Source organism: Petaurus breviceps, unplaced genomic scaffold, assembly GCF_028583685.1.
Source record: "Petaurus breviceps papuanus isolate PSGF00001 unplaced genomic scaffold, PetGlider_PUasm1.0 90564, whole genome shotgun sequence".
Classification (NCBI taxonomy): domain Eukaryota; kingdom Metazoa; phylum Chordata; class Mammalia; order Diprotodontia; family Petauridae; genus Petaurus; species Petaurus breviceps.
In genome coordinates this window covers 753,088-777,634 of record NW_027187275.1, presented here as the reverse complement: position 1 = coordinate 777,634, position 24,547 = coordinate 753,088, and the positions used below count along the sequence as shown (strand labels likewise).

Below are 24,547 nucleotides of genomic sequence, written 5' to 3'. Positions count from 1 at the left end.
GAAGTAATGAGGATGTCTGAACCCCAGGGTGAATAGAGAGAAGTGGTGGGAAATGCTAGGGAAGTGCAGCAAGATCTGGTGGCTTGCTGGATCGATGGGCTGCTGGTGGTGAGGAAAAGTGAAGAGTCAGGAGGCCTCTCAGGCTGAGTCTGGCTGCCTGGAAAAATGCCGGTGACCTCAGTAGAGGTTTTGTTGAGAAGAAAGGGGTGGGTCTAGGGGGGGATGATAATAAGGTCTCTTTTATTCCCATTTAAGGGAAAAATCAATAAAATTTGAGATGCCTGTGGCAAGTCCAGGCAGAAATGAGATATATTAGGAAATAATTGAAGGAAGAATCTTAAAGAATGTGCAGAGAGGTTGAGTTAAAGACACAAGACGTCTTTTACTAACCTGGCGATCCCCCCCCCACCAGCAACCCAGATTGTGTACAGAGTTAATGTTTTTCTTAAGCATTTAAGAATTTTCTTAATGAAATGTCCGAATCCTGTGATTTATTTTTAAAATTGCAGACACTTTTTTAAAAAGGCAATCCTAAAACCTTTGACTTTTCTTTAAAGCCATTCCCCCATGTCACCTTTTTAAGGATATTTACTACATTTAGCTGTATTTCTTGATGGACAAAAAACTCTAGTCTTTCTGAGATTGAGAATAATTAGAAATTTTAGGAAGCAGAGTAAAACAAGCTTTCTATGTGAGTTAGTTGTCTACATAGTAAAACATGTCAACAAGCATTTATTTAGTGCTTACAATGTGCCAGGCACTGTGTTAATACCTAAGAACACAAAGAAAGGCAAAAATACTGTTCTGTGCTGAAGAAGCTCCCATTCTCCTGGGAGAGGTGACATGCAAATTATGCTTTACATACAGGACATGTATTGTCTAGGTGGGATGGGACCTCAGAGGCAGGCCCTAGCAGCAGAGGAAGAGCCTCCTGCAGAAGGCATCATTTGATCCCTGTCTTGATCAAGAAAGCCGTCCGGTCTACCTTGTACATAGAAAAGGATCCGTGCTGCAGCACTTTGACAAGCCATCAGCCTCTGGTTGTGAGGAAACTTCCTGCCATCAGGCTTCAGCTGGCTTTTTTGTAGCTTCCACTCACTGCTTGTGGTTCTGCCCACTGGGGCCTAGTCCCTCTTCCACACACTCTTGATAGCCTTTCAAATAACTATTGTATCTCCTCCAAGTATGACTTGGAGTAATTTTCCACTATTCTTCGTAAGCATTTTCTGAATGAATCTGTATTCACCGTTGTATTTGTGTGCTCTCTCCCCTCCTTGGGCATGGAGATCAATAAATGAGGCAGTTTGGGGGTTTTCTTGGTCTTCTTGTGGTCATGCATTACATCAGTTAAATCATTAGTTTTCTAATAGAGATTTTTGCACGGGAACAATTCACATGATGGAATCATAGGTTTAGTGCTGGAAAGGCCTTTAGAGGTCCCTGGTTTAGCTTCCTTCATTTTACAAATTAAAGAAAGTCATTTGTTCAGGTCACATGACCAATGTCAGAGGGAACATCTGAACCCAAAGTAGTCCTGACTCCCAAGTCCGGGGCTAAAAGTTTCCTAGTTGCGGTCATTTCCAGTACGCATATGCCCCATAAGACTTCTAGCTACATGCCATGTTCTGGACTTGTGGAGTTTTTTTCATCATTTAGTTTCCTCTGATGGAATGTTGGGCACATTGCTTTTTGAATGATGTTGATTCTCACTGAGAAGGCCAGGGAAGCTGCTGCTGCTGCTGTTATATCAGGAATGCTGATTGATGCTAATGATGCCATGACTTTCAGGTGAATTGGATTTAAGTGAGGGAGGGCTATGCCAGGTCACCAGCCTCACTTTCTCCTCTGGAGCCATCTGGATCCAGTGGCCAGATAAAGATCAGGATGGCTGGAGATTTGTGGCCCCTTCTTTCCAGACTCCCTCCCACCTGAGGTTTTTGATCAGTGGAGTTAAGTAATTTGCCTGAACTTACTAAACAGCTGTTAGGAAGTGTTTGAGGCAGGATTTAAATCCAGATTTTTTTGATTCCTTTATCTAGTACCTTTCCCACTGCACTACCCAGCTATCCTAACAGTTATTAAGTTTCTTATTTGGGATTGTCCCTTCCTAAAGCCATAATCCTTACTGCATAAATCTCCAATATCATTCCTTTGAAAAATTATTATGGTACTTTGAGCATGAGATTGGTAACAGATTTCATTCAAATAACAAGGTAGCTTGTAAAATGATCTCTTAATTATGCAAGGTAGTCATCTCCAATATTGATTTCCTGTATGTTAGTTCTGGTCAGCTGTTCTTTTCACCTTCTTGAGTTCCATTTCTATTATTTTAAATAGTACTTTGGGAACTAAGGTGTTAATATAAAAATGGGAAGTTCTTTGTCATTGAGGAAAGCTAACATAATCTGTTTGATGACTTTTCTGTTTGTCCTTTGTCCAATTTCATCTAGAAATGCTCTAAAGATGATGTGGCTTATGTGAGTTTTTCATCGATTTTATTACTATAAATTTATTTTCAGTTCTACTAGTTTTACCTGGTTTTTAAGGCAATACTCAAAAAATAAAAAAAAAGTCACTGAATTTGAGAGTTGAAAGGGACATCAGCAGCCACCTAGTTGGGAGAGGTAGGAGGTAGAGGTGAGAAGAGAAAATATTTCAGGCATGGGGGAAGAAGGGGAGGGAAACAGCAAAGAAATAGGTGGTGGTGGTGTGCCCTGTGTCAGGAACAGCTGCTAAGCAAGTATACCAGGCTCATGGAGGAGGGCAGGAAAGGTAGGAATGATAGGAATGGGATAGGTTATGAAGAGCTTTAAATGCTGGAGGGCTTTATATTTGATCCTGGAAGTAATAAAAAGCCTCTAGCGTTTACTGAGTTAGGGGATTGACATGAGTAGATCTTTGCTTTTAGGAAAGTTATTTTAGTAGCTAAGTGAAGACTGTTTTGGAGTATGGAGAGACTTTGAAGCTGGGAGGGCTGGAATGTGTCTATTTGCACTAGTCTAGGATATTGAATATTTAGTCATTTCAGTGTGAAGCAGTAATACTGGTGTGACTCATTAAGGAAGCAAAAGCAAGGCAATTCTAGTAGAAACCTAACACACCATACTACCCAAGCTTAATCTACAGATTTAATGGTATGGCAATCAGACTGCCCAAGGGATGCTTTACAGAAATTAGATAAAATAACAACTTGGAGACATAAGATAAAAAAGTCAAGGGAGAAATAATTTTTATAAGGTAAGAATGAAGGAGGTAAGGGCCCTTCTAGCCATCAAACTATTTTATAAGGAAACAATCACAAATGATTTCGTACTGGTTAAAAAAGATACATAGGTCAATGGAGCAAATTAAATAAGGGAGAATCAGAAATGTTGTCTTCCCCATTAGACTATGAGCTCATTAAAGGCAGGGACTATTTTTGACTTTCTTTGTATTCTTAGCAGTCTACAAAGAAGTACCAAAGATGTGTAATTGAAGAATTACTATATCATATACATTCATTGAGACTGTTAAAAAAAAACTAGACATACCCAAGATGTTGTTTTCAGTCATGTCCAACTCTGACTCCATTTGGGATTTTCTTGGCTGAGTTTGCCATTTCCTTCACTAGATCATTTTAGAGATGAGAAAGCCCTGCTTGCCTCAGTTAAGTGACTTGCTTAGGGTTACACAGCTATTTAAGTGTCTGAGGCTAGATTTCAGCTTGGAAAGATGTCTTCCTGACTCCAGGCCCAGTACTCTATCCAATAGGCCTGTGTGTGTGTACACACACACACACGCACGTGTGTATATGTAAAATGAATAACCTTTCCCTGATAGATAATTGTTTAGATGATATGAACAGTTCTGCAAAGTATTCACAACCACATGAAAAAAAGCTCCAGATCACAAATAATAAGAGAAGTGCAACTCAAAACAGCCCTAAGGTTTCATTCACAATTAGAAAATTGATGACAAATAAGAAAAAATGGTGACAAGAATGTTGGAGCAATTATGGAAAGATAGGAACACCACTTTGGTTGTTGATGGAGCTGTGAAATGGTATTATCATTTTGGAAAGCAATTTGAAATTATGCAAATAAAGTGACTAATATGTGCCGATCCTTGGAACCACAGACTCCATTACTGCCTTAAATCCAAGGAAGCCATTAGATAAGGGAAGATTATCCATATACCACAAAATGCTTATAACAGCACTTTTTATGATAGCTAAGAATTTGGAAATAAGTAGACATACTTGAATGGCTAGACAAATTGTGGTATGTGAATGTAATGGAATATTACTGTGCTCTAAGAAATTATGAATGTGATGAACACACAAAAGCATGGGAAGATCGATATGAACTGATACAGTCAAGTAAGCAGAGCCAAGAAAACAACATATACACAGTGACTTATAACAACATAAATGGAAAGAACAGTGGCACACCAAAAAATCAAAAGCAAAAGTATAAAGATCAAGTTAGACACAAATGAAAATTTACAAGAAAACATCCCCAGCCTATGCTTGGTGGAGATGGGAGCTCCACAGGTATTCAGTGTATCCACCAGTTGTTTGATTTTTCTTTTCCCCCCTCCAAAAAATACTCTTTGTCATATTGGGTGGCTCTCTTGGGAGGGGGCAGCTGAGGGTTGCATGGGCTAATCTGAAAACCAAGACCCAAAATGATATAACAGATGGTAAATGAACGTTTTGTTTAAAAGAATTTAGCTGGATTCTATGATTTGCTTTCAAATCAAGTCCTTATTTTATTTGTATTTGTTGAGATTATTTGAAAACTTTTAAATTCTTATTTGCCGACTATAATACCAGTTTCTTTGGGCATAGCAGGGGTCTTCTGTGGGGGAAAAAAAACTGATCTGTAGTGTCTTCAAGTATTCAGAGTTATGTCCCATAAACTTAGGTTCTGTATGCATAATAGAAACTCACTCATTATTTGTTGAATAGATAAAAGGCAACTGTTTAGTAGAAAGGTAAAAGTGTTTTGTCTATACTTTTGAAGGTGTAGAATTTATCCTGAATTTAGTAAAAAAAAAAAATGCTTGATTGGTAACTGGTTATCTAACTCACTCTATTACTTGTATATTTTCATTGGTTCTAAATTTTTGTATTTTTTAGAAGAAATTTTTCTTTAATTTTGTTAACTGTGTGATGTTGTGTGATAGAAAAAGTAGTATGTTTAGGAGGCAGGGGCTTGGTTTGAATCCCAATTATACCAGTTATTAATTCTGAGTCCCTGTACAAATAAATAATTTTGCCTTCCTGAGCTTGTTTCCAGATTGGAATTAAGTTTTTTTTATATTATGATTTTTGCCTTTTTAAACAATTCTACTTTAACAATTGTTTTTGAAATTTTTGAGTTCCCTATTCTCTCCCTGTCTGTCTCTCTCTCCCCCATCCATTGAGGAGGCAAACGATATGTCAATTATACATGTAAAGTCATGTGAAACAAAAAAAAAGTTTTTTTAATTCGGTTACTATATTTTCTGACTAGACCAGCTGTTATATCTAGGGTAAATTGCTCCATAATATTAGCTTTAATCTTAATGGGTAACAAAAAACTAGTCTGCCAGCATTTTCTTGAAGTCTTTAAAATTAAATTCTAAAATGTCCATCTGTTTTACAGATTGCCTCCAAATATGACCATCAGGCAGAGGAAGATCTTCGAAACTGGATAGAAGAAGTTACAGGCTTGAGTATCGGGACAAACTTTCAGCTGGGCTTAAAAGATGGCATAATCCTCTGCGAGTAAGTGTTTATTCACCCAATAGATTTATTCCTGATAGTCCAGACTTATCTTTCTTATATTTTCTTAGTGTGACCTGTCTTTTTTTTTCTTTGCTTCAAGTTGGAACTCTTTTTACTAGTTACATTAAGAATCAGAATCACATACACGTTTCCTGTAGTCCTTACATTTCTGGTATTTACTTTGTGATTAAACTTTAAAAAGATAATTTGTGTGTCTATTTTTTTTTGAGTGTTTTTTTTCTTTTTTCTTTTCAGACTTATAAACAAACTCCAGCCAGGTTCAGTGAAGAAAGTCAATGAGTCTTCATTAAACTGGCCTCAGGTAAGCAGAAAACACAAAATACACAGCTCAGCAAGCTTTGGTTGATTTCTACGGAATGAACATAATGAAATTTACGAGTTTCAGCACAGTCATTTTGTCAAAAACTTGAGTAAGCATTTCCTTTTAACAAGAGTTCTGAAGTATTCCTAGACTTTTTAGTTATAGAGCTTTCAAAAATCTGGCTGTGGTTTGAAATAAGCATCCCTGTGATTGGTCTGAATATAGTCTTGTACTGAGCATAATAGGTTTATTGACGGATGAGATGGGTTAGGTAGGTTTGTGAGTGAATGTGCCCCTATCACTCTTTTGTACTGGTTCTGAGCTTTTGGATGTTGGAAATTCAAGGAGGAGCCATTTCTGTGCATCCCCTTCACACATGCAGAGGCGCCAGCTCTGTGACTAGAAGTCCTGGAAAGGTGCTCGGGTCCAGAATAGTTAAGTGACTTACCTAGCCACCCATAGCAGTCTGGGGCAGAAAGGAGTTAGACTGTGCCCTGGGCCTTCACAGCAGTGGGGTCTATCATGCCTCGCTGCTTCTGCACTAACAGGCAGCATTCAGACTTGTTTTAGAAATTGTATAAACTGCATAGTAATTTTGAAAATAAAGTCCAGCTCCTTGGAAGTGTGCAAGGACCTGTCTGTTTGAATGGTTAAAGTTTTATTCCTCAATGAGTCCAAATCTGTTTTCCTCAAGTTTACTTTTTCTTTTATGTACTTGAAGATTTGCAGCCATTACTGAATGGCCCAGAGGCCTTCAGCCATCCCTCAGATTAGGAATCCCCTTGCCATTCTGGTTGCTTCCTCTAAGCAAAACTCTATTTTGCAAATATTCCTTTTAAAATACGGAACTCAAAATTGAACACAGACATCTGATTGATTTTTCTCCCTCTCTCTCTTTTTCTTTCTCTTTCACACTCACACACACATTTTCTTTTTGAGCACTGAGATGGAAGCCTCTGATTTTATTATCTCATTTGCCGTCATGACTTACAAATGAGCCCTTATTTAATTAACCCTCTTAATTATCTACTATAGGAAAAGTTGGAGCACAAATACAGATGGTATAAAAGTAATCATGACCATGTTAGGCTAAACCTGTCCGTCCTTCTAGCCCATCAGGATATTTTTGAAGAATGATTCTGTCTTCCAAATTTGTCATATGCATATTTAATGAGTATATCTAGTATGTCTTCTCTGAAATGCCAGTAATTTTCTCTTATTTCCAGGCTGATGCCGGTTTGTTATGCAGACTAGAAATCTTAGTCTTTGTTGATTAACATATAGCACTTTAAGGTTTGCCCTTTATGGAATTTATTTCACTTGATCTTCACAGCAATGCCAGGCAATAGTTGCTGTTATTATCTCTATTTTACAAATGGGGTAAACAGGCAGACAGACGTTAAGTGACTTGTCCAGGGCATATGCCAGTAAATGTCTACAGATCTACTTGACCTTGGGTTCTCCTGCTTCTGGGTACAGTGTTCCGCAGCTGCTCATTGTCTTGACCAGTACCCTCCTACTTGGGTTCCCTTTTCTGTCACAGCCCTCCCCCTCTCTTCCACTCCAGTTTATTCAGTGCTCCCAGATTTTTACTAAAGCATCATTCTACTCATGTTGGTCCATGCCTCAGAAAAACATTCTGTGGCTTCCCTCTGCCCGCAGAATAAAGTCTCCCAATAGGCACCACTCATCTCTGTTACCTGGGCTGCCCCAAATGGGACTCACTGATTCTGTTTCTTTCCACCTGAAATGCTGTTCTCTCCCTGTTGTCTGCCTCTGCCTATCAGAAGCTCATTCAGCTTAGTCCACGGGCCCCCTCCTTTGTGAAGCTTTCCTTGCAGCACCAGCTGGGAGCCATGTTCTTTGAATTCTTTAAGTTCTGACACAGCTTCTGAGTGTTGTCTCTGATGCTTACATTTTGATTTGATGGTTTTATGTCTGACATGGCATTAGTGGGTACTCCCTAGTCCTGCTGTTCTTTGTATGGTTATACTCCTTTGAGTCCCTGTCTTATATCTTGCCCCTTATGAGTAGCATATAGTAGGTATAAGTCAAGTCAACAAGCATTTGCTTAACACCTGCACACCACATTGCCAGGTGCACTGTGCTAAGTGCTTGTTATACCAAAGAAAGGCAAAAGACAGTCCCTACTCTCAAAGATCTCAGTCTGATGGAGAATACAACATGCAAAAAACTATACAGACGGTATCCTACAAAATGAATTTGAGATAATCAATAGTGGGCAAGCATTAGCATTAAGGAGACCCGGAAGGACATCCTGCAGATGGTGGGATTTTTGCTAGGACTTAAGGGAACTAAGGAGACAGAAGAGGAGAAGGATTTCTAGGTATGGGGGACAGCAAGGAAGCCAGAGTCACTAGGTCAGAGTGTGTGGTGGGAAAGAAAGTGTCAGAAGTTTGGTGAGGTAGGAGGAGTGGACCAGATTCCAAAGGACTTGGAATACCAGAAGATTGTTTTAAATACTTCATTCTGGAGGTGAAAGGGAGCATCTGGAGTTTGAGTGATGCGGCCAGGCCTCTTTATGAAGATCAGTTTGATGGCTGAGTGGAGTATGGGCTAGAGGAGCAAAAGACAGAGATAGGGAGACCAACCAACAGGGTGTGAGGGGTGAGGTGATAAGGACCTGGGCCATGCTGGTGGCCGTGTCAGAGGTGAGAGGCCTCACAAAGGTAAAATCGGGAAGACCTGACAACAGAATTAGATATGAACAATATGAACAGTGAGAGTGTAGCATCAATGATGACACTTAGGTTGTAAACTTGGATGGGTGATGATGCCCTTAGACACTTACAGGAAAGATAGAAAGTTCGGTTGGGGATATACTGTGTTTAAGAGAATGTTTGAGATGTCCAGTAAGTAGGCAGTTGGACATTCAAGTCTGGGTGTTAGGAGAAGGGCTAGGGCTGGGTAAATCTGAGAGTCAGCATAGAGATAATAATTGAACCCATGGGAGGTGAGACCATTGGGAGACCATAAGACTTAAACTTGCTGTTAATGTCAGTAGCTTTAAGATGAGGAATGAATTGGGTAGAAAAACTTTTTGAAAACAAAATAAAGCATGTATCTCAGAAAATTAAAAAATAAAGGCAACCTAATTTTTTAATGAGATTAAGAATGTTCTCTTTTGTCAAAATAATGTGTATCTTTGAAGAACTTTTGCACAGAACCTTGTCTGACCTCTTCCTTGGGCCCCCCTGCCCGCCCTTTTTTGTGTCACGGACCCCTTTGGCAATCTAATGCCTATAGACCCCCTTCTCAGAATAGTGTTTCTTGAAGGCATTAAATATAATATGTAGAATTGCAAAGGAAGCAAAACATAATTGAAATATAATTAGCAAAATCCTACAAAAGAAAACCTTAGAAGTTCACAAATTCCAGGTTAAGAATACCTTCTCTAGGGGCAGTTAGGTGGTGCAGTGAATAGAGCACTGGCCTTGGAGTCAGGAGGACCTGACTTAACACTTACTAGCTGTGTGACCATAGGCAAGTCACTTAACCCCAATTGCCTTGCATTCCCCCCTCAAAAAAAAAAATCTTCCCTAGAATAGATCATTTAATAACTACCTCAGCCAAGAGTTCTTAGACGAGTGTCTCTTCTAGATGATTTTATATTAACTGGACTGATTTTTTTTTTTAAACTAATGCCTAGGCATTGTGCCCTAGACCATTTAGTTCCAGAAGTTTAACTTGACTGTCTTTCCTTTTTCAGCTGGAGAACATTGGCAACTTTATCAAAGCCATTCAGGCTTATGGCATGAAGCCACATGACATCTTTGAAGCAAATGATCTTTTTGAGAATGGAAACATGACCCAAGTTCAGACTACACTGGTAGCTTTAGCAGGTCTGGTATGTATATGTCTGTTAACTAGAATAAAACTGTTGGTGACAGACTACAATACTGAAGGTTTGGGGAAAATAACTTTCAGCAGAAAAATGAACTGCTATAAAGGAGTCCTTTATAGTGTTAGTATATGTTAGTATGACATAGTTATAGTATAACTAACTATATACCATATAGTATAATGAACTATAATGTTAGTGTGACTTGATCAGAGAATTTGTCCCATATTTCAAAAATCAGGTACAATAGACTGATGTTTTGCCTTTTAAAGAAATCTGCACATACTTTTTGATACCTTAATTCTTCTAGTTATAGTACCATTTTTTCCCCTTCCATTGTAAGATTTTAAGTGACAAAGTTTTAATTGGTCATCATGAAAGATTTTTTATATTACACCTAGGCTAAAACAAAAGGATTCCATACAACAATTGACATTGGCGTCAAATATGCAGAAAAGCAAGCCAGGCGCTTTGATGAAGGAAAACTGAAAGCTGGACAGAGCGTCATTGGCCTGCAGGTGAGTCCCATGTGACATTTTATATGTGCTTCCCCATGTACATTTTTGTTCCCCCATATAAAATAGCAGGATATTTAGTTTTGATACATTCTTTAACCTGCTGTAAGGGGGTAATGTCACCTGTCATTCTGCGCAGGTCTATTTCCATCACAACTAAGGAAATAGAGGTGGGCCTGGGGAGGTGGGAGGGACAACAAAAACTGTCCTAGAAAGACTCTTTATAGGTTGTTGGATGGTACAAACTGGAGTGCTCTCCTGAAGTATCGCCCAGTGAGATATGCATGTTGAAGGCAATATTTACCTGAAAAGTACTCTTAAGGAGTTGGAAAGGTAACACCTTACATTGTGACTCACTTAGGTGGGGTTAAAGGACTTGCCCAAGGTCACACAGCTAGTAAGTGTTAAGTGTCTGAGGTCACATTTGAACTCAGGTCCTCCTGACTCCAGGGCTGGTGCTCTATTCACTGCACCACCTAGCCTCTCCCATTTTGCCAAGTTTTAAACTCGTGCAAGTAACAAAAGTAAATTTTTTTATCTTTTTATAAAATGTGAATGTTTCAGCATAAGACTTAAATGTATTAAAAACTTAACTGCTTAAGCATGGATGTTATAGCCTTGCTTTATTTAGGCATTAGGAATACACAGGCAAATGAAACCAAGTCAAAGGAACCTGGGGGAAACCCTCCCCCCCTTTTTAAAAAAATATTACAAATGTGTGCTTAGAGAGTTGAGGGTCGCTTATCATGCAGTAGGGCCAAAGAAGGACTTCATATGGGCCTCTAAGGTCACCATACTAAAACAAATGTTTGTAAACTTGTGAATATATTTTTCTTTGTACCTGTCAATTAACAAAACAGGATAAGGAAGATCATTCCTTTGTGATATTGTTGTCTTGTTACCAAAGGAATTTTTTTAAAAAGTAATTTCTGCTTGTACTTGTTCTAGATTATTGGTAGTCAAACTGGCCTGATAATCCAGGCTGCATATGTTAGTCCACAAAGTCGTTTTTTTTTATATATGTGGGACCAGGCTGAAAAGAATTGGTGGGGTGAGGAAGAGAAGAAGGTCGTGGAGGCCCCTGAAATAGGTGCAGAAATTTAATCTGAATCCTTGATTTTAAAATGTCCCTGGAAAGGTTGACCAGATATTAAAAATATGTAGTTCCTCACAGCAATACATTGCCATAGAAGGTTTAGGAATATTTGGGACTAAGACCATACTTGTAGTTATCAGCAACTTTGCCACTCTCACTCAGTTTTTTTGAAGTCATGTTTTTTGAAGTCATTGAAACATTCAGGATTCTGACATTGTTGGGGATTGGCAGCCAGGAAAGCCAATAGGGACTAGGCAATGAGTGCTAGGAGGTGGGGTTTAGGCTTGATCTTTGTGTGTCCCTGTCATTGTTTCACAGGGTCAGAAACAGCTTTAGGATCCTACTCTACTGATTGTCTAGACTAGATCAATGTTTCCCTTTTTATTTGTGACCCCCACGCCCCCTTCCCCCCAAAAAATGTCTCTGGAGTTAGGAGTGTATTGGCACATCATTAAACTATCCTGCAGATACACTTGCCAGTTTCTGCTATGACACAAACGCCCCCAGCATGTCAGCAGGCTTTGCTAAGAGGCTTGACTTAGCAGCAAGTCTTTTCTTTTCTTGTTTCTTTCCTTTTCCTCCCCACCCCCACCCCAAAACCGAAAACCAAAACCCAACACTGTATACATTAGCAGTCTTAAAACTGAGGCAAAGAAAAGTGATTCCTCACAAAACTGGAATCTCGCCAAATACATAAAGGTGTGCTTCAGTCTTAATGTTAGCAGCCTCTATGTCTCCTTGAGGACACAGCTGATGTTTTCTTCTACTTTTAGGTAAAAAGTCTTGTAGGTGATTTTCTGATTCCAGGGAGATCCCTGGACAAGAAGGATAACTTTTTTTTTTTAGCTTGACTTCCCCATTATAGACTGAACTATTTTCATTCTTTCTAAGGTTTGAGAAGTGAAACAATGACAGCCTCACCACTTTTCTATTTTAAAGTGTTGAATATCATTAAAGTAAAATTCAGGTTAATTTTTGTTTTGCAGAATTCAATGATCCTGGAGATAATTAAAGAAACCTTAGAGTTATAAAACCAGGCCTGGTGTTGTTTGCCAAAACAATATGGTCTTAGAGACTCTGATCCATTAACGCAGGTGATAGCCTTTCTTTGAGAATGGAATTAGAATCACATTTCACTAATAGTAATATAATTCTTGAAAGCTTGTCTTCTAAATTTTTGGCCTGTTTTTTAGAGTTGTAATTATATAGATTTTTTTTTTCCCTGTTTTCTTAAAAGATGGGAACCAACAAATGTGCCAGCCAGGCAGGAATGACTGCCTATGGCACTAGGAGGCATCTTTATGATCCCAAAATGCAAACTGATAAGCCCTTTGACCAGACAACAATTAGTCTGCAGATGGGTACTAACAAAGGAGCCAGTCAGGTAAGTGGTACTTTTTTTTAATAGTAAGAAGTTAGCAAATATTCAAAATGCTTAGGATTATAATTTTAAGATTGATCATGTCTCATGAACAAAATGGAAAAATCCCCATTATAGGAAACCTGAACTTCGAAATAAAATACAATTCCCTTTTGATAATAGGAAATTTATAGTGGGGGCAAAAGATAAGCTTCTCAAAAATCCATTGCTTAAAATTCCTTGGTAGGATTATTCCAGTTTATAAATACATTCTAGGTGTAGATGTTTATTACCAGGGGATGTGCTATTTAAGTCAGCAGATAATTTGTGAAGTCATTTTTGTGTAATGAATAAAGTAAGATTTGAAAATCAGTAATCTTGGTAAACCTAGTAACTAATAGGGGTTCCTACTAACTTTTATGCTGATCAGAATGTTTTAACTTGAATACTCCTAACAAGAACATTTTGCTCTAAGAATCCCAAACTTGTTCACAGATGTTTATTTCAGACACTACTGTGATTTTTTTCCCTTTTGTTGAATATTTTATACTAGGCTGGGATGTTAGCACCAGGTACCAGAAGAGACATCTATGATCAGAAGCTAACATTACAACCAGTGGACAACTCGACAATTTCACTACAGATGGGTACCAACAAAGTTGCTTCCCAGAAAGGAATGAGTGTCTATGGGCTTGGGCGACAAGTATATGATCCCAAATATTGTGCTGCTCCAACAGAACCTGTAATACATAATGGAAGCCAAGGAACAGGAACAAATGGGTCTGAAATCAGTGATAATGATTATCAGGCAGAATATCCAGATGACTACCATGTGGAGTACCAAGATGACTACCCAAGAGATTACGAATATAGTGACCAGGGCATTGATTATTAGACTTGCACAAAAAAAGCTCAGTATTAGTCCATTGTTTTATTCAGTGAGAACCAAGCTAGCCTTGTGTAATTTTTATCTTGTCTTCCTAAAACACTATTATGCTTATTATACTTAAAAAAATATTGCCTTACATACATTCCTTTTTCCTTTCTCTGCCTCTTCCCTAAATAGATGCCTTTTAGTGCTGTAACACTTATATTCTACAGCATAACCAATAATTTGCATATGAAGTAAAAAGGAATACTGTGAAAGGGGAGTACTTTTGTACAGCCAGTTCTTTTATTAAAGATCTATGCATTTTTACAATCTTCTACTTTAAACTGGTATTTTATGGACCACATGAAGCTTTTCTCTCTCTTTTTTTTTTTTTTACAGTTTAGTATCTGGTTTCTACATGGAAGACTGAAACTTTCATGCTTATTGTTAAATGTGTTTTTTGCCAACTAAATCTGAGATGCAGCATTTTAGAGATTTAAATATCATTGTTTCTACAGTATTGTTTGCTAATTTTTAAATAAAGTCATGATCAATGTGCATTTGTGATTAAACGTGTATTCATTCTAATAATCTAAACTGACCAGACACTTAAGAAGTAGTGTTACTAAAGGAGCTTGTACAAAATGAGCCTGCAGAAGTTTTAGGTTTGGATGGTGCATTTACTCTTCCTGTTTGTGCCAATGTATCAATGTAGAGTTGTTTCTTTGTTTTCTTCAGCTGTATTTATTGCTGCATTTCTCAGCATAAACTGATCTCATTGTATTTTTTATAAATAAATATTTTTTTTCAACACTATATGAACCATAGGCTGGTCATTTTCTAAGTACTTTCTAGAACAGATAAAGTAATATGATCTGTCTCATCCAGCCCAGAATAATTACCATGTCCTTGTCAAGGTTAATGGCACTGTGATAGTATTGTAGTACAGGGAAATAATGTATTCTTAGCCTCAGAAGTGTTCTATGAGAACACCTATTCAAGGTTAGAAAGCATTGATTAAAAACCTTGAAGTTTTTTAAGACATGTTTTCATTCATATGTAGCAGAGGAACCTAATTTTGGCCATTGAAGTAACAACCATTTGTGACATTTACAAAATTATTCAAATTTTTCACTCAGGCACATCCAGCAATATCCATTGATAAGAGAGATCAATTTGTTCAGTAACTGATTAGAGTACATGAGTCTGGAGGGTGAAATTAGTTTGGTTCCCTTTTAAAAATATTTTAGTGACATGGGTTTTTTTTATGCCACATTGATTTGTAAATATACCTATCCCATTCTATAAGCCTTCCTTTGAAACCCAAAAAAAGTTTTTTGAGAAAAAGTCCTTGCAGCAAGTAAGCCCAGTCAAGTAAAACAAATGCCTGCATTAGCCATGTCCAAGCAATGTCTTAGTCAAACTCTGAGCCCATCATGTCTCTGGCTATGCACCCCAGTCCCCCTACCACTGGCCTCCAAAAGGAGGGAGATCATTTTCTTAACTTTGGGGTCAACCTACTCCTACAGTGAGGTATCCATGGGTTTTCTGTCTCGCTTTTGAATTGCTAAACCCATACTGAGGACACCTAAAACAAACCAGATAAGGATGAATCAGCAAACATTTGTTAATCACCTCTTACAGGACAGGCTGTGTGCTAAGTTCTGGGAATACCAAGGCAAAAAAGGCAATGTCGACACTTTCAGGGAGCTTAGGAATGATGGAGGAGGAGGCAATTAGCTCTGCTTGAGGGAACTTCTGGAAAGAGAGGCACAAGCAGCGGGGGATTCCAGGAGAGGCTTCGTGTTTCTTGGACACAGTGCTGGAGCTTTGAAGGAACCTTGCCACTGAAGATGTTAAAAGTAAGGAAGCAGGGAGGACAGGAGGGAAAGGCATCAGTGAAATCAGGAGATGGGATGTTATGTGAAAAGGGGTATAGACAACATAGAACACTTGGAAAAGTGAGAGCCTGTTAATGAAGCAATGGTCACCTGGAACGTGAGTCACAGAATGACATGGTCACTTTGGCAGCTTTTATGGAGGGCGGATTTCGAGGCAGGGAAGCAAATGGAAGAGGCCCTGGCAATAGTACATATGAGAGGCCAGGTGTTGAATTGTGGTTGTTGGGACAGAGAAAAGCGGACATAAGGGCCATGCAAGTAGAATCAATAGAACTGGCAAATAATTGGCTATGTGGGGTAAGGGAGCCTGAGGAGCTGATTATAACGAGGTTGCTACCTGGGTGACTAGGAAGAGAATGGCCTTGAAAAATGAGGTAATTGAGTAATAGGGTTGGACTCTGGGGACAAATGACTTGTTTCAACATGTTAAAATTTGAGGTGTTGAAAGAACACACAGGTTGAGATGTCTAATAGGCTGTTTATGACATGGGAATGTGGGTCTGAAGAGAATCTAATATTTACATATGGGAGTTATATGTATGGAGGTGATCATTGAACCCATGGGGGTTGATGAGGTCACTCAGAGTAGAGAGGAAAAGATCTAGCCCTGCCCACAGATGGTCATGGTATGGGTTAACAAGCTTGGTCTTTGCCGATCATAGAAAGTAAGACAAGCTTTTGGTAAGGAACTTATTCTGCAAAGCAAAACCTAGGGAAGGTTAGGTTCAGAGGAGTTGAACAAATGCTAATTTTTTGTTACTTATTAGTTTAAACATGCTGTTTAGTTAAGGAAGACCTCATGTTAAATGTTGACTTGTACATGACAATTCCAAGTTTAGGCTTGCTCCTTTTCTACTAGAACTGATCCTCTGATTACTCATCCTAAAAAATACAAAGTTCACCTCCTTGTTGCAATAGGTTAAATTATCTGAGTTAAGCGATGCTGATTCATCCAGGTGTCCGACAATCTCAGTGGCTAGAGTGTCTAAGGAAGGAAAGAAACAAGCATTTTTCAGATGCCTACTATGTTCCAGGCACTGTGTGAGGGATAAATAAGTGTGGAGTGATTTGAGAAAGGGGGACCAATTAGACTATTAGAGATGAAGCCTTGATCTTAAATGTTAGCTGTGAGTAAAAAAAAAAATGTATTTAAGTGCAAGAGATGTGAAGGTAAAAACAACAAGGTTTGGCAACTAACTGGACATGTAGGGTAAAGAAGAACCCAAGCCCAATGAGCTATCAAAGAAAACCAGGAATGAGGAATGTCACAAAAAATTGAAGAGAAGGTGATCAGTGATGTCAAATTCAGTAATGGCAAGGAGAATGAGAACTGAGAAAAGATCATCAGATTTGGCAATGACTTGGTCATGGGTAACTTTGGAGCAAGTAATTTCCGTAGAGTGTCGAGGTTGGAAGCCAGTTACGGTAGCAAAGGATTGAGGAGTGAATGAATGAAAGGAAAGGAAGTGGAGGCAACCCACTTTTTATTAGCCTGGGGGAAAGGAAGAGTAAGAGGTGATGTCAAGGGATTTTGAAGTGAAAATTGTAGAAGAGAGACCTCCCAGCCTCAGTTTTCTCAATAAAGTAAGAGGTAAGATCCTCAGTTGAGGCAGACTGGGCTGAGGGAGGGAGAGGTGTGAGAGTCTTGAGGGTAGGAGGCAAGGTTTGGAATTGCTTCTGTGGGGAGAGAGAGTCAATTGGGAAGGAATAAAAGGATTATAGTTTCTGTTTTGCCAGCAGATAAACTGAAGTGGGTAAAACTAAGACAAAAGATGCCGGGAATGATTTCTCTCTGCCATTGGTTACTTTCTTAATATCATGCACTAGTCTGAGAAAAGTAGCAAATAAATCTAGGTTTAAATGAGATGCTAGCACACATCCCATACGGCTCAATCACTTAAGCAAGAAGCCAACAAACATTAATCTACCATGTTCAAGGTACTTCTCTGTAGAGATAAAGGAATGAAAAAGAACCAGTTCCTGCCTTTGAGGAATTCTGTATTCTCCTGGGGTGTGGGAATGGTGGTGGCTGTGGGTAGGACAAGCAGTAGTAACATCTGGGAGGATCAGAGAAGCCTTCGCCGAAGAGATGGGGCCTGAGCTGAAACTTGAAGAAAGAAAGCTTCTGAGAGTTGGCCATGAGGAAAAAGCCCATCCGAGGCAAGAAGAATGCTTTGTGTGACTAGGATGAGGATGGGGCATTGAGCTGAGGTCCTGGCCACTGGTCCCATATGGCTGGAACATGCACTTTGTGAAGGGGACTAGTTATCAGAACAAGGCTGGAAAGGGAGGGGGAAAAGTTTGTGGGCTCCTTTAAATGACAAGCTCAGTAGTGTGTATCTCATTCTAGAGATAATGGAGAGTCATTGAAGGTTTTGGCATAGGGGAGTGGCATGATTAGCCCTGTGTATTAGCTTTTGTAATAAAGAGATCATTGTTGAAAACTGCTGCCAACTAAGAAACAGAACTGATAAAAAAAAAAAAAAGAACTCAGTTATTTGATGGGGTTTCAAAAGAGGCAACTTGGCATAGTGGGAAAGAAATCAAATTTGGAATCAGGACCTGGGTTCAGATCCTCAACCAGATAGTCAGTGGGCACAGGATAGACAATAAGCACTTATGTATCTCAGGCAAGTCACTTAAACTTTTTCTTCATCATATTGGACTAGTACATAAATATTGCAGGTGCTAGGTAATTTCTTCTCCTTTATTAGTTAGGTGAGGGAGGGCAAGGGGAAAATAACCCAACATGTATTAATTTAACAGTTTCTTTTCTTGAAAATTTTGGGAGAATGGTGGTCTCTTGGAAGAATGCATGCATAGTTGAGAAGGAAGAAAATACATAAGGAAAGGGGAATGATGGCACCTATAGGAAAAGAGACTCAAGATTTTGCTCTTCTCTTTTATAAGGAAGTTGCCACCAAAAGACTGGAAAACCTTTGAAACTTATTCTTGTCTTGTCTGGGAAACTGCATAAGTTATTACAGAGTTGGGGAAAACTGAGGAATGGCAAAAATTGAGAAAGGAAAAAACCATCTCCTTCCCCCAGCTCCCTTTTAGGCAAAGGCGTGAGGCATAGAAGTGAAGGTGGGAGCTGGAGAGGGAAGATGTTTTTTACAGGGGAGCCTTATGTTTGGGACTGTGACTTCATATTTACCCATATTTGGGACCACACACACCCCAGTGTACTTTTCCCCAAGTTTTCTGGGTGGGACTATGAGTTAAGAGAATTAAAGAATCCGCGCCCTGCCTCCCCCCCCCCAAAAAAAAGTGCTAAGGACTTTGAATTACAAATGGAACCCTTATCCCTAGGATCCTAGGACTGAAAGCTAAAAGAGGTCTTAACGCAAGCTTGTCACTAAGGGAGAGCTGATACCCATGATAAATGGGATATAGTAAGAAAGCACTTAGTAGCCCTTGATGGATTCTAGTCATCTGGCCCAGATGAACTGCATCTTTATTTAGGTACTGAAAGAACTGGTAGCAGATGTGATTGCTAGGCCATTATTGGTGATATTTGAAAGATCATGGAAAACAGGTGTCACAAAACGAGAGAAGGGTGACAGTCCCACTTTTTGTTGTTTTTAAGGAAGACAACAATCTGCAAACTATAGGCCAGTGAACTTGACCTCATTTGCTGGCAAAATTCTACAACAGATCATTCAGGAGATTGTTGAGGAATGTCTATAAAGGGAACTGATGATTACAAAGAGCTGAGCCCAAGTCCAACAAGTACAAGTCATGTCATATTTACTTAATTTTCTTTTTTGACAGGATTACTAAACTAGTAGATGAAGGGAATGTTGTGGATATAGTTTACCTAGATTTGGGCAACTAGGCAGCACAGTGGATAGAGAGCCACACTTGGAATCAGGAAGACTCTTCATCCTGAGTTCAAATCTGACCTCATATACTTACTAGCTGTGTGACCCTGAGCAAGTCACTTAACCCTGATTGCTTCAGTTTCTTCATCTGTAAAATGAACTGGAGAAGGAAATGGCAAGCCACTGCAGTATCTCTGCCAGGAAAACCCCAAATGGGGTCATGAAGAGTTGGACACAACTGAAAAAACTGAAGATTTGAATACAGGTTTTGATAAGATATTTCATACTATTTTGGTGGAGAAGACAGATGTAAAATAGATGATAATGCAGTTTGATGAATTTAGAATTAATTGAACAGTTGTATTCAAAAAGTTGTTAGTGGTTCAATGTCAATATGGCAGGAGGTTTCCAATAAAGCACCCCCAGGGATTTATGCTTGGCTCTGTGTTGTTTAATACTTTTATCAGTAACTTGTATAAAAGCACAGATGACCTGATGCATGTTTGTAATCTGGGTCCCTCTTTTTGTTTATTCCCACTCCTGCTGGGGAGGATCCCCTAGACTAGAACCAAAATATAGAATTGCTCCTCAAGAATTTGAGGTCAGAGTGGAATTGGAGCACTGGGGAATCTAGTTCCTTAGTTGGGGGAAACACAACCCCGGAGTGAGTAACACTGGGCAGTTTGCACAGGCAGATGAAGGGCAGGAAATGGTAAAGGTCGCTCATCCCCATTACCCCAGTCAAGTTGTGTGTCACTTAGCCATTGTACTAAGAAAATATTATCTCTGTCCTCCCCTGTCCACTTGAAATGTTCTCCCTTTTAGCCCAGCATTCTCTAATGTCTAGACAATGTTCCATTCTTATTCTCAGCTGGCTTTCAAAGTGTTAAATGATCAACCACCAGTTTAAAGCGTCAGCTCCTAGCAAAATCTGCATTTCCAGACTTTTCTATCTTTGAGACCCTTAGGAATGCAGCTGAACTTCTCACTCAGCTATAGTGCAGTTGGTGGAGGGTTTTTCCCCCATCACAACCTCCAGCCATAGCAGCTGGGTAGTAACTTGATGTTTAATTAGTACCTCAAAGAGTACTTTCTACGTCATCTCCCCATGAGGAAGGTAGTACAAATAGTATCCCTTTTTATGAGTGAGAAAACAGGTTCAGAGAAAATGACACATCCACGGTCACACAGCCACAAAATGTTGGTGCTGATATTCAAGCCCAGGTCTTGTGAGGGCAAATTCAGTGTTTTCTATCCTACTAGGCTGTGTTTCAGCACCTCTGCCAGGGAGGACAGTCAGAGATAGGCCCACAGCTTGGGCAAGATGTCAGGTTTGGAAAGAAGTATAGAGAGTTGAAAGTCCCGGCCTGTTAGCTGAAACCGTGAGATAAGTCCATTCCTAGGGAAAACTGATAGGAAGAAGAAAGCAGAGATCCACATGGTGAGGGAGCCCTGGAGAGTTGTCCACAGTTAGGGGCTGGGAGGAGGAAGACATGCCAGCTGGACAGATAGACCAAAAAACAGAACCAAAAGCCCGGGAAGATGGACGCTGTCAATCAAAGCCAAGGGGACAGCCTCAAGGAGGAGGAAGTAGTAAACAGTGTCCAAGGGGGAACGGAAGTAAAGGAACATGAAGCGGGGGAGGGGAGGGGAGGGAAGGGGAGAGCGACATCATGATGCTGAGGTTGGAAAATCCAACTCTTTGAAAAACTCTGAGCAAGAAACAGCTCAGACCTCAAGGATAAAGGCAGCAACCCCCGTGGTAAAGTGTGGTAGGGCCGAATTTTCAAAAAAATTTTTTATTTTTTTTGCTTTTTTGGAGGGGGGAAGTCAGAGCAATTGGGGTTAAGTGATTTGCCCAAGGTCACACAGCTAGTAAGTGTTAAGTGTCTGAGGCCGCATTTGAACTCAGGTCCTCCTGACTCCAGGGCTGGTGCTCTATTCGCTGTGCCTCCTAGCTGCCCCTAGGGCCCAATAACTCTCAAGAGGCCGCATGACTAGGACATAAACTCAAAGGCATGGGCTATTCTCATATTTTCTTTAGTATCCACAGTATTCAGCAGGCAGCTTCATGGTACAGTGGTTAGAGCGCTGGCCCTGGGTCTGGAAGACCTGAATTCAGATTCAGCTTCACACACTCACTAGTTGTGTGACTCTGGGCAAATCACTTAACTGCCTCTGTTTGCTTCAGTTTCCTCATCTGCAAAATGGGGATAACAATCCTATCTCTCTCCCAGGGCCATTGTGAGGATCAGATGAGGTCACTGGAAAGAGCTTAGTACATACAATCCCTGGCACATAGTGAGCTCTATGTGAATGTTAGCAATTATTGTGATTCTTAGCACAGGGCATGGTTCATAGTAAGTGCTTGATTAATGTGTGTCCATTGACTGATGGGGTAGTGGACAGCTTAGAGCCCCTGAGTTCAAGTCTCTGCTCTGTCACTTCTTATCTCAGTGGCCTTGGGTAAGTCACTTACTGGGCCTGTTTCCTTGTCTGTAAAATGTAGGGTCATTGAGCTGGCTTACAGAGCTAAATCAAGGGTTTTATTATTGAAGAAAGGCTACTGAAAACCTCCTAGTGTCATTTCAATAGAGTGATGGAAGCAGAAACCCCGGTGAGGAGGGGACAGCACAAGTGTGGACCACTTGGAGGGAAGATGCTGGAGAAGGTGGTGAGGTGTGTGAAATGAGAAGGGATGAGATCCAGGGCACAGGCGACTCAGCCGGCCTTAGGAAGAGAAATCTCTGGAGGGAGATGGGAAATCAAGGGTGTGAAGAAAAACATGGGAGGGCAGGAGGTGGGAAGGGATGATGACCTCAGTCTCTTCTGAGACAGAAGGGAGACATGAGGGCTGGAGCTTCAGTGCAGATGTGTGAGCATGTATACAAATACATACATGTGTATGTGTGCGTGTGTGTACATGTGGTCTCTTCCAATTGAATGTAAACTCCTTGAGAACAAGGGCATTTTTTTTTGTCTCTTGCACACAGTAAGTGCTTAATAAATGCTTTTTGGTTGACTGACAACCAGTCATTCAGGCTCCACAATCTGTGTATATGACATTTCTTTTTTTTTCCTTTTTGGAGGGGGTTGGACAGAGCAATTGGGGTTAAGTGACTTGTCCAAGGTCACACAACTAGTAAGTGTTAAGTGTTTGAGGCCAGATTTGAACTCAGGTCCTCCTGACTCCAGGGCCGGTGCTCTATTCACTGTGCCACCTAGCCGCCTCATATATGACATTTCCACTATAGAAAAATCAACCTCATCTATTACAACTTTTTTGCTTCCCTACCTGTGCTATCTTTATTCTGTCCATTCTCAGTTCTAGCTTAGTGTGAATGACACCTGTTTGGTTTCATGACAGAGACGCCATAGCAGTGGGTCGAATACTGCATTTAGATTCAGAAACTGGGTTCAAATCCTGCCTTTGACACTGACTAGCTGTGTGACCGTGGCCAAGTCACTTAAGCCCAATGGGCTTCAGTTTCCTCATTCATAAAGGTGTGGGTATCAACATTTTACTCTCATCGTAGGGTTGCTACAAGGACCAAATGAGATAGTGTATGTAAAGTGGCCCTCAGAATTTAAAGGGCTATATGAAGATCAACTATTATCTCATCCCTCTTGCTGGTTGCCTTTTGGTTCTTTAAATACTCCCAGAACCTTAAAAGACGGGAGGGATAATCTCAGAGGCCACCTAGTCTATTCCATATCTCAGTAGGAATCCATCTTAACAATACCGATAAATGAACATTCCAGGGTCTCCTTGAAAATTGTCCCCGGAGGCAGCCCATTCCACTTTTAGGTGATTCAGTTAGGGAGTTATTTCTTTACATCAAATCAAAGTTTGGTAGGAGGGGGAGGAATCAAAACCATTTGATTTCTATAAAGTTGGAGTGCCACATCAATCAGGCTAGATGTGTTCTGTGAATTTGGATTCAGTCAATGCACTTGAGGACCTAGAGAGCCACATGTGGTCTTTTTTTTGGAGAGGAGAAGGTAGGGCAGTTGGAGTTAAGTGACTTGCCCAAGGTCACACGGCTAGTTTGTGTGTGTGTGTGTTAAGCGTCTGAGGTCGGATTGAACTCAGGTCCTCCTGACTCTGGAGCTGACGTTTTATTCACTGTGCCACCTAGTCCCCCTGAATGTGGTCTTAAGGTCACAGGTTTCCCACCCCTGGGCTGGAGACCATGTTGAAAAGGGTCTGTGTCTCTCTCATGCTGCCTCCATTCCAGCCATCATCTCCTTCTCCTCCCTGGCTTTCCCCTCAACCCACCACCCTTGCAATCTTGGACTCCACCTTTGGGATGCTGGGCTCTAATAGGTAAGCTTTTTCTGGGTCTTTTTTAGAACCAGATCCCTGGCCATTTCCACGCCATGTGGCCTCCCCCTCCTCTCTTTCCTAATTTCCTTTTTGTACTGTCTCTCCTACTAGTATATCAGATCCCCGAAGGCAATGATTATCTTGGTTGTATTTATGTCTCATAAATAAGCCCAATGTGCCTCAGTTTCCTCATTCATAAAGTGGGGGTATCAACACTTGTACCCACCTCATTAGGATTGTTTCAAGAATCAAATCAGATGGTGCATGTAAAGTGCTCGCCACTCCTCCTTAACATTGAACTCTGCACACAGTAAATATTTTAGCTATCAAATAGCAACTAATACCATTTTTCAGTTTAAAAGACAGATTTAATGACCTTTTCATTTGTCTGTGGGCAGCGAGGTGGCACAGTGGATAGAGTACCGGGCCTGGGGTCAGGAAAACTCATCCTCCTGAGTTCAAATTTGACCTCAGACATTTATTAGATTGTGACCCTGGGCAAGTCACTTAACCCTGATTGCCTCACTTTCCTCATCTGTAAAATGAGCTGGGGAAGGAAATGGCTACCACTCTAGTATCTGTCAAGAAAACCTCAAATTGGGTCACCAAGAGTCAGATATGACTGAAAATGACTGAATATGTGTAGACTAAATTTTGCGTAATAAATTGTTGAATAATACCTTGCACTTTGTAGTGTTTTTATAATTTGTCAGGAGGCTT

General features: G+C 40.1%; 2 protein-coding genes across 5 annotated transcripts in view; one reads left to right on the top strand and one right to left on the bottom strand.

The window, feature by feature from the left end:
• RWDD3 (RWD domain containing 3) overlaps window positions 1–10,486 on the bottom strand; it is an 835,110-nt gene extending 824,624 nt beyond the window's left edge. For all 4 annotated transcript variants that reach the window (XM_069063385.1, XM_069063386.1, XM_069063387.1 and 1 more), the window contains exon 1: window positions 10,483–10,486. The gene's annotated coding sequence lies outside the window, so the exon portion shown is untranslated. The remainder of the gene's footprint in view (window positions 1–10,482) is intronic.
• Window positions 1–14,333, top strand: part of CNN3 (calponin 3) — a 36,932-nt gene extending 22,599 nt beyond the window's left edge. The window contains exons 2-7 of the mRNA XM_069063389.1: window positions 5,628–5,749; window positions 6,005–6,071; window positions 9,802–9,939; window positions 10,335–10,451; window positions 12,782–12,928; window positions 13,458–14,333. Coding sequence (XP_068919490.1) covers window positions 5,628–5,749; window positions 6,005–6,071; window positions 9,802–9,939; window positions 10,335–10,451; window positions 12,782–12,928; window positions 13,458–13,799 — 933 coding nt within the window. The 3' untranslated portion in view covers window positions 13,800–14,333. The remainder of the gene's footprint in view (window positions 1–5,627; window positions 5,750–6,004; window positions 6,072–9,801; window positions 9,940–10,334; window positions 10,452–12,781; window positions 12,929–13,457) is intronic.
• The last annotated feature ends 10,214 nt before the right edge of the window (window positions 14,334–24,547 follow it).